This window comes from Cryptotermes secundus, unplaced genomic scaffold (genome assembly GCF_002891405.2).
Source record: "Cryptotermes secundus unplaced genomic scaffold, Csec_1.0 scaffold142, whole genome shotgun sequence".
NCBI lineage: Eukaryota > Metazoa > Arthropoda > Insecta > Blattodea > Kalotermitidae > Cryptotermes > Cryptotermes secundus.
Genome location: NW_019743148.1, coordinates 1,317,692 through 1,336,319, shown reverse-complemented (window position 1 = coordinate 1,336,319; position 18,628 = coordinate 1,317,692). Strand labels below are relative to the sequence as shown.

Below are 18,628 nucleotides of genomic sequence, written 5' to 3'. Positions count from 1 at the left end.
GGGACTTAGTACCACTCCACAAGCAATAAAAAAGAAGTCCATATCAACGTCACGTCATAACGTTGAATCGATGCCCCATCTTAGGGGAACTGTCGAATGCATATGAGAATTAGAAACCTCTGCACAGTTGGAAGATTACGTAAGAACAAGACGTTCTGAGAAAAACTAATGGCCTCTTTTCTTTTCATATGACAGGGACCGCATAGAAAGTGACGCGTCCAACAATCGTTCTATCGTCGCGTGTCTATTCTTTGCAGCGGGAANAATTATGCGTCCAACAATCCTTCTATCGTCGCGTGTCTACTCTTTGCAACGGTAACGTTTTTTCGGGCCGTTGTCTTGCAACGATAGATAGGATACGCATATATACACAAATACAAATAGGTGGGATTTATGAAACAGGCCATTGAGATAGGCTCAGGTGTATGATATGCATACCAAGTATAACATAGATTGGTTTAGGCATTAATAGGGGTGGATTCACACACACACACACACACACACACATAGTACGGTGATCTCATAAACCTCTTATTTTTTTAAATAAGGAATGTAGGCTAAAAATAGTACCCGACAGCCTCTTAATGTAGAGCGAAATACGATAACTTTAAGGATAACGAAGTCCTTTCCGAAAATTCTTATGTAGTGGAAAATAAATAAGAAAATGGGTACAGGGTTGATGAATAACACACAGGTCACTCCTACTCCTCAAGAGTTTTCAATGTGGCAAAGAGCTAGCATCAGAAAAAAAAAACATGTAAAAAATATTCAAACTAATTTTCTTCACCCTTATATTAACAGCGTGAACAGCAATAATATTTATTATCACAAATATTACCTTACATTAACACTAACAATCTTTATGGAATGCATCCTGTTGCGTGATCAACCTAATCGATTATCATGCTCCGTCTAACGGAACACAGAAAATGTATAACATTCAATTTATTTTTATTAAAATCACAACATGTTTCCAGCATTTTATCTGGTCANACTAATAATTTCTGACCTTATTTTTACTGAAAAATACATAATTACATTTATTTAATAATATATTAATTTAATTATTATTTGTTTTGCAGATGTGGTAGGATTTTGAGTTCTCTGAATTACTGGTGCAACTACATGTTGCCTATGGTAGTCTAAGTCAAACCCCATCTCTCTCTCTCTCTCTCTACCATAATCTGAAGTCCTACCTTCACAATTCCTGCTGTACATACATAGTCGTTTCAGCGATATGCAACCGTACATGATTTAACACATACAACGACCAATTTGGCTTTAACAGTTCTTGTCGCCTCGCAGTAAATATTATAACGATGGATAAAAAGGTGCAGATTATATAGAAAAGGACAGAGGCCGCAGAGTAAGTGAGATAGTACTGCCATGTATATTAGTGACTTATAGACGGGGTTTTGGATTGGATGATTGGATTTATTCACACCTTATTCACACAATTCAGGACTACAGGCAATACAGCGCTACCGCTGATCTACGTGCTTTACAGTTCATCGTTACACACACATTAATATTCTCAGTTTTCACTTGTCGTATCCTGGCAACGGATTTATAACAGCCTGTCATTTCAAATCACACATAAAGTGCTCTTTTCACAGCCTAATTCCTTTCTTCCCATTATTCTGCAACTGCCAAATTCCAAAGAATCGATCAGTTCAATTCCTCTGCTCCCAAGCTCATATTCTGTCAGACTGGTGTCTCGAAACTCGGCTCACTTTACCAAATGACATCAAATTAACTATTCTTTATAACCACTTTGCACGGACCACGCAGAAAACACTTATTATTGGGAAGGCGTGGTTACAGCGCCGTTGCATAGCAATGGAAGTTACTCGATTGTTGCTTGCGTATTCCTTGCCGCGGAAATATGTTTACCGAGTCGTTGCCTAGCAATGAACGTCTATTCTGACATCATTATTCCGACATTCGGGCGTCATGTCACAATACGAAACGGTGGCCCTAAAAGAGGGCGTGGGTAGTTTGGGCTGGGAGAGCATGGGTAAGAAACGTAGGAGGAAAAGAGATAAGAAAATATTTTTTCGTAGTTACCAAACTACATAACGTCACATTCTGAAAGGCTGTTATGTCTATGGTCACAGCCGTATCTCAAATTTCACAGAACATTGAAATTTCCCTGTTGTTTATGTTTTATGGGGTTTATTAAAAGCGCACGTGGAAGATACCTCAAAAAGCTCATGAATGTGGTTACAAGAAAAATTGTTAAAATGCACAATTAATAAGCAATTTATTCAGATACTATTATTTATTTTGAGAGAATTCCGGGGTAGGAGAAGTAATTATGCAATCCTGTATAAATTACGAGCTGTATTGTGCTCGGAAAACATGTAAACCCATTTATGTGTCACCACTCTTCTGGAACGAAGTGAGTTGGACCTGTCATTACCATTTTACTGTACCCAAACAGGTCGGATAGGTTCTAGACCTTCCTACGCCCGCTTACCACTAATTAGTACAAGATTTAATTGAAACTGCCCAACCACACGACTTGGTGGTAGGGCTATACAATCCTATTCAAGATGTTGTTTACCATTCTATGACATATTACAACCCAGCTTCCGAATTGCCACGTTTGTAAGCCATGAAAATTCATCCGCGACGGGAAACAATCGCCAGTTTAGTCTTCTACGGTCTGTCAGAAGTTGTTAACAGACATTTGTTTCTGTGGCAACAGCATTATTATGAATAGGAGAAAGAATATACCGCCAAAGCAAATTAAAAGCCATAAATTTAGCACAATTCACCATAAAATCAAAGTTGTAAACGTCTCTAATCATATTTCCAGCTTCAAGCAGTAAATTCAGAGAGACTGAAGAGTCTAACTTACCTGCCCATTTGAGGCCGCGCCATAGCTCAAGCGGTTAGTCGCTGGCTTCCCACCGCGACGGACAGACCCGGGTCTGGTCAAGTGGGATTTGTGTTGGACAAAGTGGCGCTGGGGCGGGTTTTCTCCGAGTACTTCGGTTTCCCCTGCCAATCTTCATTCCAACAAAATTCTCTATCATCATAATCACCCGGGGTAGGCTACAATAGGCCAATCAGTGGCCGCCGTGCCGAGTGGATCCAGTAGGACTCCATCCCCCACTAAGCGAATACTTGCACATTTTACTATCATTGGCACCGTCACTACGATCTAACTGGTATTCTTCAAAAGCTTGCAGATTAAACAGTTTCACTCATATTTTCTAGGAATTTCTACTTTTAATATAACTGAACATGTTCGAAACGTGATCATGAATGTTACATATCTATGTGTTACGTATATTGTTCCGGGAAGCCGGATACGGCGTATATCTACAGTATAGTATAGTTTAATTTGAATACTTGCTAGGAATGCCGGTCACGGTAGCCATGGGGTCTAAGGCATGTACTGTCTTCGCTCGCTCAGAAGCCGGGATCGTGGGTTCGAATCCCACATAAGGCATGGATATTTGCTGCGTTTGTGTTGTCCTGTGTATAGGTAGAGGCCTTGCGACGAGCTGATCACTCGTCCAAGGAGTCCTACCGTCTGTAAAATAATCATGAAACTGAAAATCAGAGGCCAGGGCTCAATGGGGCTGTAGAGCCAGTGGGAGTGCTAGGGACACATCGCACGAAGCCTTGTCCTTTGGAACTTAAACTTGCTAACCTCACCATCATTCATGCGGTAATGTCTTAACCCTTCGGCCCAATAATACAATATTGTATTATGGTTCCATCAAAATCTTTCATAAGGCTTGGCCATAAAACGCAGAAACTCGTTTAGCGTTTCCTTATGACGATCCTACTCCAGCTCCAGCGTGAGAAGACTACGCCCAATATCCAGTAGCTTTCTCCTATTTAGGCCTCTGACGGAATCTGCAGCTAAACAGAACTTACATCTTGCATAGGGTGCGTGCACGTTCTACTGCGCATGTCCACAGCTTCTCTGCACACTAAAGCCACTTGTCCAGTTACAGAACTAAGTCCACTATTATTATTATTATTATTATTATTATTATTTGTAGAGGGGGTGGGTTTCCCCATGCACCGCGACTAATAATCTATTGTACATCCCCTTTTGATATTCTACCCGTCGCCATGCCCTGCCAGTACTGGTGCTCGCTATCAGCCCCGTCCTGCCAGCGAGATCGGCCACCTCTCTGGCAGTGGTACCCGATACTTCCCCATCTACCGGAGGAATTGGAAACTACTTGGGCGGGAAACTTTGCCTAATTTTGCTCAGAGGACTTGTTCCCTTATTTTTTCCGCCCTTAAAAATTCCACGACTTCCGCCGGGTTTGAACCCGCGTACCTTGAGTCATGAGGTGGGAACGTTACCCCTAGACTACGGAGGCCGCTTAAGTCCACTAACTACGGGATGTAATATTACGGCCACGAAAAAACTGAGATGCGTAATCTCCTCTTAGAGGAACGTAACATCCCACAGCACCTACTCGTTACCATTTCTCAGAAAAATATTTGGGCCCCAGAAAGGTAAACTAGGTAGGATATAATATACCGCAGAAGTAGAGGGAGAAAAAGTATTTGTAATAAATAAGTAAAATGTACATCAACATCTACTGTCTCCGCTAAAGATATTTCCATACCAGTCGTTGTGTTGTGTTGACGGTTATAATACAAAAACAAAAAAGAATTGAATACTTTGTTATTTATTCGTATACAGATCACTAGTGGCCTATTGCTGGATAGGGCTGAACATGCGACAAGATAGGCGATGGGTGTACAATTATGGCTGGAATATCTCCTGGAAAACTTCCACTTGGATGACCGAGAGATCGGAAGATAACACTGAGCTGGATCTTATATGGATGGGTTGTAAATATGGAAGGCTGAGGGAACATGTTCAGGATCGTGTCGAATGGTGGACTTTGGTGTTCATGGTGTTGAACCTTTGTCTTCTGATAGCATAGAATCAGTTAAATCAATAGGTTGTGCGTATTGTTAGCAGAGTATTAATTTTAGTAACGGACCTGTCATACATATTTAATACATAATTAATATATGTTTTTATACCCCGATGTAACAATCCCATCCTGTACTGCAAGTCTGAGGATGTACTCCTAACTGGGAATGGAGAGTCTATATTCATTCCAAACCGTCAGTCCTGTGTCTCCCTATGATGAAACCGGAAGAAACGACTGTTTAAGATGCGCTGCAGACTAAACTTGCTGGCTGAAGGAATCAAAGATTTGGGAGCCAAAGATATAAAGGGGCTGATCTCGTTAGGCTTGGTTCAGTATTGTGGTGACATCTTTTCTAGACGGCAAACAAATTTATCCTATTTTACAACTCGACAGTAGCTGCCGTCTTTCGTAAGAAGATGATGAAAGGAATCCAGGAAAAGCAGTTGTTCTAGAGGTTCAGTTTTCCTATTGTCACAAGTTCGAAGTGGATATCATGTCAGTCATCTGACAAACTCACGAAAGAATTCGATTTGAGGTTTTCACGACGGTGACTATGAAGATTGCCATCTTCTGGGATGTGGCGCCGTGTAGATATAGTGTAAACTGACGTTTCGGAGGAACGTATCGTCTCCATCTTCAGGGTAGTTGCAGCCAACTGCTCACGCCGGTTCCTCGCTCGCGGATTGTTATACCCTGAAGATGGAGGCGATATGTTCCTCAGAAACGTCAGTTTAGACAATATCTACAGGCGTCACATCTCAGAAGGCGGCGTTCTTCACGAAAGAATTCAACTACAGTAACTGATCTCACTTTGTATTTCCTGTTTTCTCAAGTGCTAAATGGACACCAATACAGTGATTTGAGAAAATCACGAAAGAGACCAGCTACGGCATCCTTTCTCGAGGTTCGATCCTATGTTGTTTCAAGCTGACGAAGCTGTGATGTGATGTGTTGCAGGTAGCTACAGGTCTCAGAGCCATGAACTCCTGCGTAGTCCTGCTGACGAGCGCCCTGCTGGTTGGGGCCATCCTCGTCCTTAGTGTCTCCCACACCGCAGAAAGTGCTCCACTGTCTAGGTAAGGACACACAGGGCCTTCACCGAGCGGTATGCTGGAACAGGTCAACAACAGATTCACCTGGTGACTCACATTTAATTCCCAAAATAAAAACGTATGCTTTCATAGTATTTCCTCTAGTGTATCTCTACCATCTTAGTGGGTTGATCTGGCTCAGGATAGGGACCAGTGGAGGGCTCTTGTGAACACAGTAATGAACCTTTGGGTTCCATAAAATGCTGGTAAATTCTTGAATAGCTGCAGAATTTTCGGCTCCTCAAGAAAGGCTCGGCTCCATTAATTAAGTAAGTAAGAAAGTGGGTCGCGCCATAGCTCAAGCGGTTAGTCGCTGGCTTCCCACTGCGGCAGCCCGGGTTCGATCCAAGGTCAAGTCAAGTGGGATTTGTGGTGGACAAATGGCGCTGAGGCGGGTTTTCTCCGAGTACTTCGGTTTCCCTTGCCAATCTTCATTCCACCAAATTCTCCATCATTATAATCACCCGGGGCAAGCTACAATAGGCCGCCGTGCCGAGTGGGCCAGATGGACTCCACCCCCCACTAAGCAAATTAAAAAAAAAGTAAGAAAGTGTATCACTACCTCTTTTTCATTCTAATCACTTATCCCTTAAACAGCTATGACGCAGTTAATGACGACAGTTATAGTACTACGCTCTTAACTTGTAACAATGTGACGTAAAGGAGCTGTTGTCGTCAATTTCATAATCCGGATTATTTAATATTTCTGACGTTTTGAAGTCTACTGTTGTAAGTACGGAACTGAAAACACAGCAGCACCAGTTAAATTCGAGGACAGGCAGCTCAAACTAATTTGGATAATCAGAGAATCGAATCCCGAGGCTATTCATACCGTCCTAGAGAATTTCCTGATAGTGCCTTTCAATAGGCTACGGCCGATTACAACCCTGCCCCCCCTTCCATTTCATCATGCCTAATCACTAAATTAGCATTTGCACCTCTTACCGTCCCTGCTGTACTATAATATTATGCATAATTGCATTTGCATATTATTCGAAAGGGCACGCGATAGCGTAGTTGGTTGAGACACTACGCTACAAAGCCGGAAAATCGCGGGTGCCATTCCCTATGAGGTCAATGGATATTCTTAATTGAACTAATCCTTCCAGCCGCACTATGGCCCCGGGTTCGACTCAGCCTCTAATAGAAATGAGTACCAGGAATCTTCCTGGGAGTAAAAGGCGGCAACCTGACCGCCATCTGTGAGCCGACTGTCAGAAAATGTGGGACCCTCAACGTCTCACAACCCTATAGGCCTCCGTGACCTGTTACAGGGATAGCTTTACCTTACGTTTACCATATAATTGGATACTGTATCGATGAGACTAAAGAATGCCGCGTCTTTCAGTAACTACAGAAGAGTCATTCACTTCAGTTCTATGAAATGTAAAATATAAAATAAGTAAATTAAACAGAGACAACCTTCTCTGAGTAATGAGACATTCTTCGGTTACTCAACAATACTGTTTTTAAGTTCAGAAGTTCTTTTTTTATTGCTAGTGGGGTGGGAGTAAATCACTTGTACTGCGGCCACTTCTGGCCTATTGTACCAGCCCCAGATGATAGGTGAGGGTGATTGTGGAGCAATTGGTGGAATGAAGAATGGCAGGGGAAACCGGAGAAAACCTGCCCCAGCTCCACTTTGTCCATCAGAAATCCCACTTGACCAGACCCGGGATCGAACCCGGGCCGCCGCGACGGGAAGCCAGCGACTAACCGCTTGAGCTATGGCGCGGCCTTAAGTTTGGAAGTTACACAGCTTCGAATGAGATGGAAGGATGATAATGAATTGTAGTGCAGAAATATTTTGAAGGAGGCAGTGGTGGCTTATAACCAGATATCGTCCCTGGTATTCGGCTGGATAGAGTGTAAGGATAATCATAAAAATCTTCAATTAGGAGTCAAATCCAGTAACACAGAATACAAATCAGGATGTTTGCAACTAAATAAAACTGCTCAGCACGCTCACCAGAATGTTTCAGTTAATTTATTCCGGACTGTCCAATGTTAAATATAGTACAGAAAAAATAAATATAATAAAATATTTCAGCTGTGATCTTATTCAGAGAATAATGTTTCTTGGATATATGTTCTCGCTAATTGTGTATTAGCCTAAATCAATATAGTTTTGCCCTTGCAGGTTAGATGTTTTATTTTGTAACCACCAGTCCGCCTGTAGGATGGCTCGACAATAATACCCACTGAAGTCTAATCCATAAGTATAAACGTGAAAAATTGAAACGAAATTAATTAAAAATTCTTCGCCATTATTCCTAGTAAAAAGAATAGGCTTTATTAACCCTGAAGTTTAGTTTGAATTAAGCAAGAACATCAAAACCAAATTTCTGCAGTATGTTTTCAACCTCCACGTTATGTTCAAGATAAGAGTAATGTGGTAGCTACTTACTTACTTACTCGCTCATGGAGCTGAGCCCTTCTGGAGGAGCCGCCAATTCTGCAGCTACTCGAGAATTCCCCAGAATGTTATGGAACCCGAAGGTTCACTACCGTGTTCACAAGAGCCCTCCACCGGTCCCTATCCTGAGCCAGATCAAGCCAATCCATCCCATCATATCTTTCTAAGATCCATTTTAATATTGTCCACCCATCTACACCTTGGTCTTCCCAGTGGTCTCTTTCCTTCTGGCTTTCCCACCAATATCCTGTACGCATTCCTCATCTTCCCCATTCGTGCTACATGCCCTGCCCACTTCATCCACCTTGACTTGATCATTCTAATTATACTTGGAGAAGAGTACAAGTTATGAAGCTCCTCGTTGTGTAGTTTTCTCAAACCTCCCGTCACTTCACCTCTCTTCGGTCCAAATATTCTCCTCAGCACCCTGTTGGTACTTCCTTAAAATTTACACTGAAACATTATCGTATTAAAAAGTTAACCAAGGGCCTTAAATCAAATGCAAGCATCACTTAATTTAATTACAAGCTCCACATTATGAAACTGTTTTAACGAACCTCTTTACCTCGGAAGCACAAAGTTCAGAACTTGAAACAACAGCGTTCCCTCTAACCAATTGCTCTAATATTTCAGCAACGGAGTTTTTTAATGGTGACGGTTGGTTAAAGATCACTTAGCTGACATTTAAACTTGATGCCCCTTACATTAATTACTTACTAGTGGAGTGCCCTGCTCTGTTCTTCTCATTCCTCTAAACGCAACAATACTTCAGTTCTTTCATTTCCATAACTCTCTTGTCTCAAGATAATTTGGAACTTTAAAAGTAAAATCACTTAGTAGTAAAATATTTAGATGAAAAGGATTTGAAACTAAATTTGACGATAAGATGTTAAATTGTGAAATTACTCAGTAATTGTATATATTGTCATGTATCTAGGGTTGTGTTATTATTTGACGAGGTTTGGATTGGATTTACTGCACTTATGCACTCAACTCGTAACTACAAATGATAACAGCGCTATCGTTGATATGCACACTTTACAGTTCACCTTTATACACATACTAGGGTTCTCAGTCTTCACTAGTCGTATCCAGGCAACGGATTTCAACACAGTAATTATATCAGTCTCACTTTAACTGCATCACACACGAAATCTCCTTTTCACTGCCTAATTCCTTTTTTTTTTCCATCTCTTCTCAATCATTCGACTGCCAGCTCAAGAGACTCTCTCTATTATTATTTCAGCTGGCCTGGGATCCTCTTTATATAGCCTCGGGGCGGATCCAACAGAAAACACCGTTCCCATCGTAATACCTCAAAAATACCTCTATTATTGCTTGCTTATTCGTTGCCGCGGGGACGTTTTACCGAGTAGTTGCTTAGCATCTACTATGGTTCCGGTATTCCGGTCTTCAGACGTCATGTCACAATATTAATATTAAAAATTAACTGTAGTGCATTTAATTTTAATCTAGTGTCTGGAGTCAAATTTCTATATACGTGCACCTTGGACTGTTTTCTTATTCACTTCGAGTTCAGACACTCCTTCTGAAAAGTTTCGATGCTAACTTCATTGTGCAGAAGTTCATTTTTTTTTTATTTAAAATCTGCTAGTCAAGGAATTCCTTGTGTATTATAGAATCCTAAGTTTCTTCACTAAAACCAATCACTGGATCTTAACCTGAGACAGAAAACCACGGTCCACCCTTTTCCTTTAATATTCATCTTAGTACTATCTTACCACCTAAGCATTTCTTCGAAGAGATCTCCTACCGTCAGACAAAAGTTTTTTGAGCATTTCTCATTTCCTTTAGTTGTCCATCGTATCCTTTCTTCCATTGCCCTTACAAAAATTTGTTGTAGGTCGAGAACCTCGCTGTGTAATGTCGTACATCCATCTGCTATTCCTTTCTCTTTCTCCCTCCGTTTCTCTCTCATTCATACACACACAATTCCAAATATTGTCCTTGGCACTTACTGCTCAAACATTATTTTACGGCGAGAAATCAAGTTTTACACCCAAACAGAATAAGAGATGAAAAGCGTTTCAGAATCGAAAATCATTAACGCATTTCATTCCGAATTTGTACCACTGAAACAATACTGTATAAGGTTCAATAACTTCAAGCACGTAAAAACATTTTCATTGTTTTAGATTCTAAATTTCATTTAACTCTTCGAAGACTCTCTCATCAGAGCAGAAGAAAGAGGTCGCGTAATCGATTGTTTCTTCTGTTATAAGAAAAGCCAACATAAGTGAGTAAAATGGATGCATGATCTGATCACATAAACTGAAGAGAACTCTATCAGATGGCGTTACTCATGATTCTGAGCCGAAGCAACAAAAGACAACAGGCATGGGACACCTACGAAAATTGAGGCGAAAACAGCAAAATAAAGAAATTAAATCGCTCTTACAAACGGTCATTGGATCAGTTCAACATGTAATATGCACAAATTACAGTAATGACAATGCTTATGTCACATCTGAAGGTGAAGTAAAATAAATGTTCGTTAACGAAACCAGCATAAAATTATTCTAACCAATATGTTAGTTAGTGTAGCTGCAACAGGTTTCATTTTCATTACGAAAGAATCCAATTCGAATTATGATTGAGGTGTCTCGTCATTTTCCTCAGCCCTTCCAAGCGAATACCGGAATAAAATTATACCTTGAAATAAGTCATTACAGCCTTCTTCAAAATCCTTACATACTCGTTCTTTATATTCATCTTCCACCTCGTTATACGGTTAAACACTGTTAAGTAACCTGTGAACTAATTAACAATCCAGTCGTAATTTCATAAAGTCAGGCAGAATATGGTATACAATAAATTCATGGAGAACTTCTGACACCTTTCTTCTTCCCCCAAAAATACGGTAATAAATATACTCCTCGAAACAAAGAAGACACGATAAATACTTGATCCGCCAAATGTTGTTTGGTAACAGACTACACTAATAATTTTATTGTAGTACTGAATCTTGGCTTTCTTACCAGAGGCAGTTTGTATATACTACTATTTTGCTTTGTATCCAGTATGATAGAAACATATGACTCTCTTGTTCGTGTTTAACTCGATGGCCGCCTAATTAATAAAGGTTTGTTAACGTGTTACAGCCACAGGAACAACTTTATTTCGGAACAGGATTCAGAGCCCGACTCAGAGTACGTGTTGGAGATGCTGGCCAGACTAGGACAGTCCCTCATCCGCGCCAATGACCTAGAGAAGTAAGTACTTTCTTGCTGGTTCCTCAGACGAAATGCTGACAGTGAAGGTACGGTAAACATCAACGTAACAATGTTCAATAAATGTCTAATAATGTATATATCGATGTGTATCGTGCCCATAAATTTATAAATTAAGCGTAATACGGGACTGATGTAAAATTAAATGTTGATAAAACATTAATATAAATTTGTTCCTCTGCTTAACTAACTAAAGACTACGCCATGAAGGCGTGTGGGTGAGTGGATGTATAGATCAACATTTTCTTGATCTTGGCACTAGTTGGAGGTGAGTGGTCAGCTTCACGCCCCTGCTGCTTTACCCCCAGGGAAAGAGACCCCGGTACCTATTGGATAGGAGGTTATGTGGACCCCCAGAGCCGGTCTGGAACACGTAAAAAAGATAAAATTCTTGACCTTACCGGGACTCGAACCCCGACCCTTCGGTTGTCCAGCCAGTAGCCAGTTAAAATGAAGATATATTTAAAATTATTGCTACATTCCGTCTGCAATGATGTAAAGTTGCCAGTCATTACAAAAGTTATATTGTAATCGCTACATTTCAGATAGAATGTAACAAAAATTCTGATCAATATTAGTAACATAAACAAGTAAAGTAAATATTGTAATCACGAAAACTAAACAACATAAGATAAGCCTTATCTTTAAAAAATTAAATGTTGGTGTCCGTAGTACATGTATTTAGTTTTTACTACATGATAATAAATAAGGTCGTGGGGAACGCGGTCCAGGTTCGATTCAGCATGAACATGTCAGAGTCTAGAGTGATCATTACCTATTTCATCCATTCATTCATCAACGGCTCTGCAGCCCTCTGTTTGGACCTGGCCTCTTCTTCAGTTTCGTAATGTTTTTTACACCGACGGTAGGACTCCTTGGACGGGTGATCAGCCCGGCGCAAAGCCGCTACCTACACACATGACAACACAAACACATTATAAAAGGGCACACAGACGTCCATGCCTTGAGTGGGATTGAAACCCACAATCCCAGCGTTCGAACGAGTGAAGACAGTTCATGCCTTAAGCCGGGCGGCCACTGTGCCCGGCTAATTGCCTATTAAAAATTGTTATTTTTTTTCGTGTACAGCACGTACTTATGAAGGTATCCATTTCCTAATAGTTCCCTCCAAAATGTTGTATGCCTTTCCTACTTTACCCGAACTATGTGTAACCTCCATTACTTCACAACACTAATAATATCAGATAAAAGTAAGTAAAGTAAAGCTATCCCTGTACCAGGCCGTGAAGGCCCGTAGGGTTGAGAGACGTTGAGGGTCCCACATTAAGTAGACAATCGGCTCAAATATGGCGGTCACTTTGTCAGCCTTACGCGCCGGCCGCCCTTTACTGTCCAGGAAAATTATTTAATTAATTCCTGGTACTCATGTCTGTTAACAGCTGAGTCGACCCCAAGGACCATAGTGCGGCTGGAAGGATTAGGTCAATTGAAAAAATCCAATGACCTCATCGGGACTTGAACCCGCGACCTTCCGGCTTGTAGCACAGTCCCTCAACCAACTACGCTACCGTTTGCCCCAATAATATCAGATAACCTATATAAATAATTTTCTGGCTCAGTACCATCTACTTTACCGCATCCAAAATGTTCTTGTCTCAGAATTACGTATTGAAACACGTCTAATTCATATTATTCTGTCAAAGTCAGAGACCATGTTTCACATCCACACACTTCTGTCTTGTGAAATATAGTGTTCAGTATTTCAACTCATACAGTTTATATAGAACAAAAGTTATAAGGAGCTATACAATCATATGAAATCATCAGACTTCTTTGTCGTTGGTGGCAGGCCAATTCTTTGTGACTGCCAATGGTTCTTTGTCACTATCCGTGCCAAGTGCCCCACGCACCGGCCGCACAACATCTTAGGGGCTGAGCAATGATAGCGAGCTTCTAGATTTCTGGCTTCCAGTCCTAGTCTGCGAGATTGTTCTTAGCCCACTACTCTTTCCAAGGAAACATAGTCTTACGGTACATCATGTCTGCTTCCGTCGGTTCCAGTGCGTTATATAATAATTCACTGACTTTCATTAAATTTAGTATGAATCCATTCTGGTAACAATCAAACCGTCTAACATAAAAAATTTAATAATATAATTTCTACGTAGTCTGCAATGCGTTTCCAATTCAGCAGTCACCTTCATGACATGCTTAATTTCAATTATAGCTCTCAAGCCGAAATATAAAAGGTTTTCAGCTTGTAAAATGAAGTTAATCATAAAGTCTCATGGAAATATATCCCACTATAATTGCTCGATATCGTATGGATAATCACATACTAAATTTATTTACATTCCTTACTTTACGACAAAATTAAACCCGTATGTTCATAATTTTTTATCACAAAGACTTTCTTAACCTCCTTAACCTATGAAGAAAGCAGTCTTCTGGGATTTGGCACCGTGTATATGTGGTGTTAACCGACGTTTCGGAGGAACGTATCGCCTCCATCTTCAGGGTAGAAGAAAAAGTATAAGAAATCTGCAAGCGACAAGACCGTGAGAACGGTAAAAGCAGACTGGAAATAACACAGCTGTGTGTGAGCAGAGAGGGAAGGGGGGAAGGGCAAGTATACAAGTGAAAGCAGTGGTGAGGGAGGGGCAGGGGAAGGGAGCTGGGGCAAGCGTGGTTTTGTGTACGGGAGAGTAAAGTAAGGTTAAAGGCTGGGCTCTAAACCGTAAGCTAAGGGGGGGGGGTTGTTATGTTGGTTGGTCATGGCCTTGTGGCCTTCTGGATCTGGCGTCATATCCCGGTAGGGCAGACAGGCCGCTCCGTGGACACGAGGTTGAAGGAGCATCAGCGGCACATCCGTCTCGAACATCCAGACAAGTCGGCCGTAGCTGAACACAGCATCGAACTGGGACACCGCATTCAGCTTCAGAATACCTCCATCCTCGCCACCAAGACGCGCTATATGGATCGCATCATTAGGGAAGCCATTGAGATCGAACTGCATCCAGGGAATATGAACAGAGAGGAGGGGTTTCGTCTCAGCAAGTCTTGGAAACCTCTTATCTGTTCTCTTAAAAAACCCCCACCGGGATATGACGCCAGATCCAGAAGGCCACAAGGCCATGACCAACCAACATAACAACCCCCCCCCCCTCAGCTTACGGTTTAGAGCCCAGCCTTTAACCTTACTTTACTCTCCCGTACACAAAACCACGCTTGCCCCAGCTCCCTTCCCCTGCCCCTCCCTCACCACTGCTTTCACTTGTATACTTGCCCTTCCCCCCTTCCCTCTCTGCTCACACACAGCTGTGTTATTTCCAGTCTGCTTTTACCGTTCTCACGGTCTTGTCGCTTGCAGATTTCTTATACTTTTTCTTCTACCCTGAAGATGGAGGCGATACGTTCCTCCGAAACGTCGGTTAACACCACATATACACGGTGCCAAATCCCAGAAGACTGCTTTCTTCATAGTCACCGCCGTGAAAGCCCCAAATCTTACTCCTTAACCTAATTCATACTTATGTATAGGTCTATAGGCCTACGTATAGAATGATTGTTTTTATATATGTAATAATAATCATAGTTCTGAATATCAATTGTGGTTCTGTATTTTTCGTCTTCTTAGTTCATGGAATGAATCATTAAATAGCGCACGTAGATCATGTAAGCAGTCTTTTTCTGTTGAGTGGAATTCCGATAAGTTATCGAATATAATCATAAAATATCGTGATACTGAAATCAATTATAATTCGTTACACCAGAGGAAATATAAATATACAGTTTCACTGTTTGCTTTTGTTTTGTTTCTGACCTTACGTAATATTGTCGCTTATGGACTGTGTCCTTGTTTGCTTTGTGATAGTAAGAAAACTAAAAACCTAGGTACGCTGCTGGTTTCATCGACTGTACAGGCAGTTGCTCCTATCTGTGTACTGTTGTTGTAACAGTACTCGAAGAGACGGGATTATGATTATAAATATGGTTACCGTTGAGGTGTAAATTGTGTTTCCTAATTTTATTAATGTGACTTTTTAAAAAGTGTAAAATATTTGCCTTTCTTTCTAAAATTTAATATACTCCTATAAAGAATAGCAAACTTTATGGAGCTGAACCCTTCTTGAGAAGCCGACAACTGCGCAAACTCTCAAGATCTTCCCAGCAATTCATGGAACCAGAAGGTTCATATTAGACTTCCACTAGTCCCTATCTTGATCCAGATCAATCCAATCCATACCATTCCATCCTATCTATCAACCCACCTATATTTTGGTCTTCCTAGTGGTCTCTTCCCTTCTGGCTTTACCACCAATATCCTATATGCATTTCACTTTTCCCCCATTCATGCTACATACCCTGCCCATCCTATCCTCTTTGACTTGATCATTCTACTTATACTGGGCGAAAAGTACAAGTTCTGAAACTCCTCGTTATGCAGTCTTCTCCGATCTCCCGTCATTTCATCTCTCTTCGGTACAAATATTCTCCTCAACACCCTGAATATTCTAATTTTTATGTTTTTCGATAGCAGACGAGAAGGCAAACGGTTCTAGACTGAATGGTAGTAATCATTACCTGAATTCAATCTCCTCTTAATTTCTTCCAGAATTAAGTGTGTTTTGTTACTGTAGTTCCCAAATATTTAAACTGTGCCACATTTTCAAAACATCTGTTCCCTATCTTTATATCATAATTTTGCCCTGCATTCTGGTGACGAGACAGCAACATGTACTTAGTTTCTTCTGTGTTTATTTCTAGACCGTCCTCCTTACTACAGACAATCAAAATTTCTGTGTTTCCTTCTTGGTATCTCTGTAATCACCCAGTAGATTCACATCATTAGCACAGACCAGCAGCTGATATGCCCAATTTAATTTCAGTTCCACCTGATTTTTGTGGATCTTCCTAATGGGCATATTCCAAAGGAAAGTTGGAAAGCAGTGGCACTAAAGCATTTCTTTGTTTTAGATCAGTCTGATTAGGAAAATATCAGACAAATATTTACCTACACGGACTTTACTAAACATTTCGCTAACTAGTTCCGTGGGTACCGCAAACTCTTCAGAATATTGTTCAATACGTCCTTCCTAACTGAAATATAGGCTTTCTTGAGGTCTACGAATATCTGATGTACTGTTTCATTGTGCTCCTATTTTTCTCCAGTATCTGACAAATGTAAAAAAATATGTTACTTCGCAACTCACACTGAAGATCGCCAATAATTTCATCTATATATGTACTTAACCTTGAGAGAAGAATATTGGATAAAATTTTGTATGAAGTTGATAGCAGTGATATCCCCCGATAATTACTACAGTCAGTTTTATCACCCTTCTTGTGCACTTGTACAATAATAGACTCCTTCCATTGATCAGGCAATTTTTTCTAATTCCAAATAGAATTAATTATTTCATGGATGTTTTTTTTTTAAAAGGCTCTACAGCCCCAGTGGGCATAGGCCTACCTCCAGGAAATTCTCCGTTCACTTCGGTTTTTCTAGATCTTACACATTCGATAGGACTCCTTGGGCGGGTGATCAGCTCGTGGCAAGGCCTCTACCTGTACACAAACACAGAGAAACGCACACACACAAACTAAACATCCATGCCCTGAGTGGGATTCGAACCCACGATCCCGGTTTCCAAGCGAGCGAAGACAGTACATGCCTTAGACCGCTCGGCTACCGTGACCGGCACCTTTCCAACTTTGCAACAGCAATTTCAGCCTCAAAAGTGCTGGTATCTGGTACTAACGGTTCAGCTGTATGCAATTCTATCTGCCTAACATCACTAACCCTATGTACATTTAATAACTGAGAGAAGTAGTTTTTCCACCTATTCAAAATGTTGTGGGAATCTGCAAGCAGATCACCATTCTCACCCTTCACTAAGTTACTGCTAGGCTGGTAACCCCTCTTAAAGTCATATATTCCTCTATACAGGTCTCTAATGTTCTTGTTCTTACAGCTTGTTGCAAGCTCATTTTGTCTTTTTACGGTATTTCCTCTTTTTATTCCTGAAATGCCTGCTGGTTTCGCGTCTTATATTGTTCAGATTAGCCCCTTTAATTCACTTGGATCCTGTAACCACTGCAATTTGGCTTGTTTCCTTTCATCTAATATTTTAATATCCTTCATCGAACCATGGTTTATGCTTCTTCAATTCATAATAACACAGACCCTCTTTGGTTGAAATTTTTATATCCTCTATTAGTTTCCAAAGTTCTATTAATATCCACCTCAGGGTCTAAGTTTTCCAAAGCTGTGAATCTATTTGAGATTTCAACACGATACTGCGCTTTGGCCTTTTCCTCGTTTAATTTCTTGAGATTAAACCTCTCCATATGAACCTTGGCGTTTTTTGTGTATTGTATCGAGAATGTCGTTTTTAAACCATGAACATTCTGTATTAAGTACATGTTCTGTAGACTCTGTCTTTTCTCTGCTATTTCTAATATCACAAAGCCGTTCATTTTTATGTACGAAATATATGCCCTGTTCGACCTACAAGGGAGCAACCAAGACACTTGAGGTGATTAATATACACAACTTCTTCCATTTGGGTTTGCTATCGTTTTCTTGGCCATAAGAATGTTTCAATAACAATGTTAGTGTGGAAAGCTATTCTTGCACTATGTTGCTCGGAAGTTCTGCAACGACCCTTAGTTCTTTACCCGTCTTCGTTATTTGCATAATTTTCTTTCGTTTTTGGATTAATATTGATATTTTTATATTGATTAGCTTCTACAATATCTGTTAAAGCTCAGCTTTCTTTATGTTTTAAGGCTGTTGGTTAAATAATTAATACCATCCATTTACGTCATGACCTAACATGTATTTTTTTTTCCTTGGCACTACAGCCCCATTGGGCCTAGGCCTACCTCCATGAACTTCTCCGTTCACTTCGGTTTTTCTAGATCTTACACATTTGGTAGGACTCCTTGGGCGGGTGATCAGCTCGTCGCAAGGTCTCTACCTGT

General features: G+C 40.7%; 1 protein-coding gene across 1 annotated transcript in view; it reads left to right on the top strand.

The window, feature by feature from the left end:
- LOC111873761 (diuretic hormone class 2) overlaps positions 1 to 18,628 on the top strand; it is a 198,599-nt gene that overhangs the window by 143,251 nt on the left and 36,720 nt on the right. The window contains exons 2-3 of the mRNA XM_023868710.2: positions 5,880 to 5,998; positions 11,552 to 11,662. Coding sequence (XP_023724478.2) covers positions 5,880 to 5,998; positions 11,552 to 11,662 — 230 coding nt within the window. The remainder of the gene's footprint in view (positions 1 to 5,879; positions 5,999 to 11,551; positions 11,663 to 18,628) is intronic.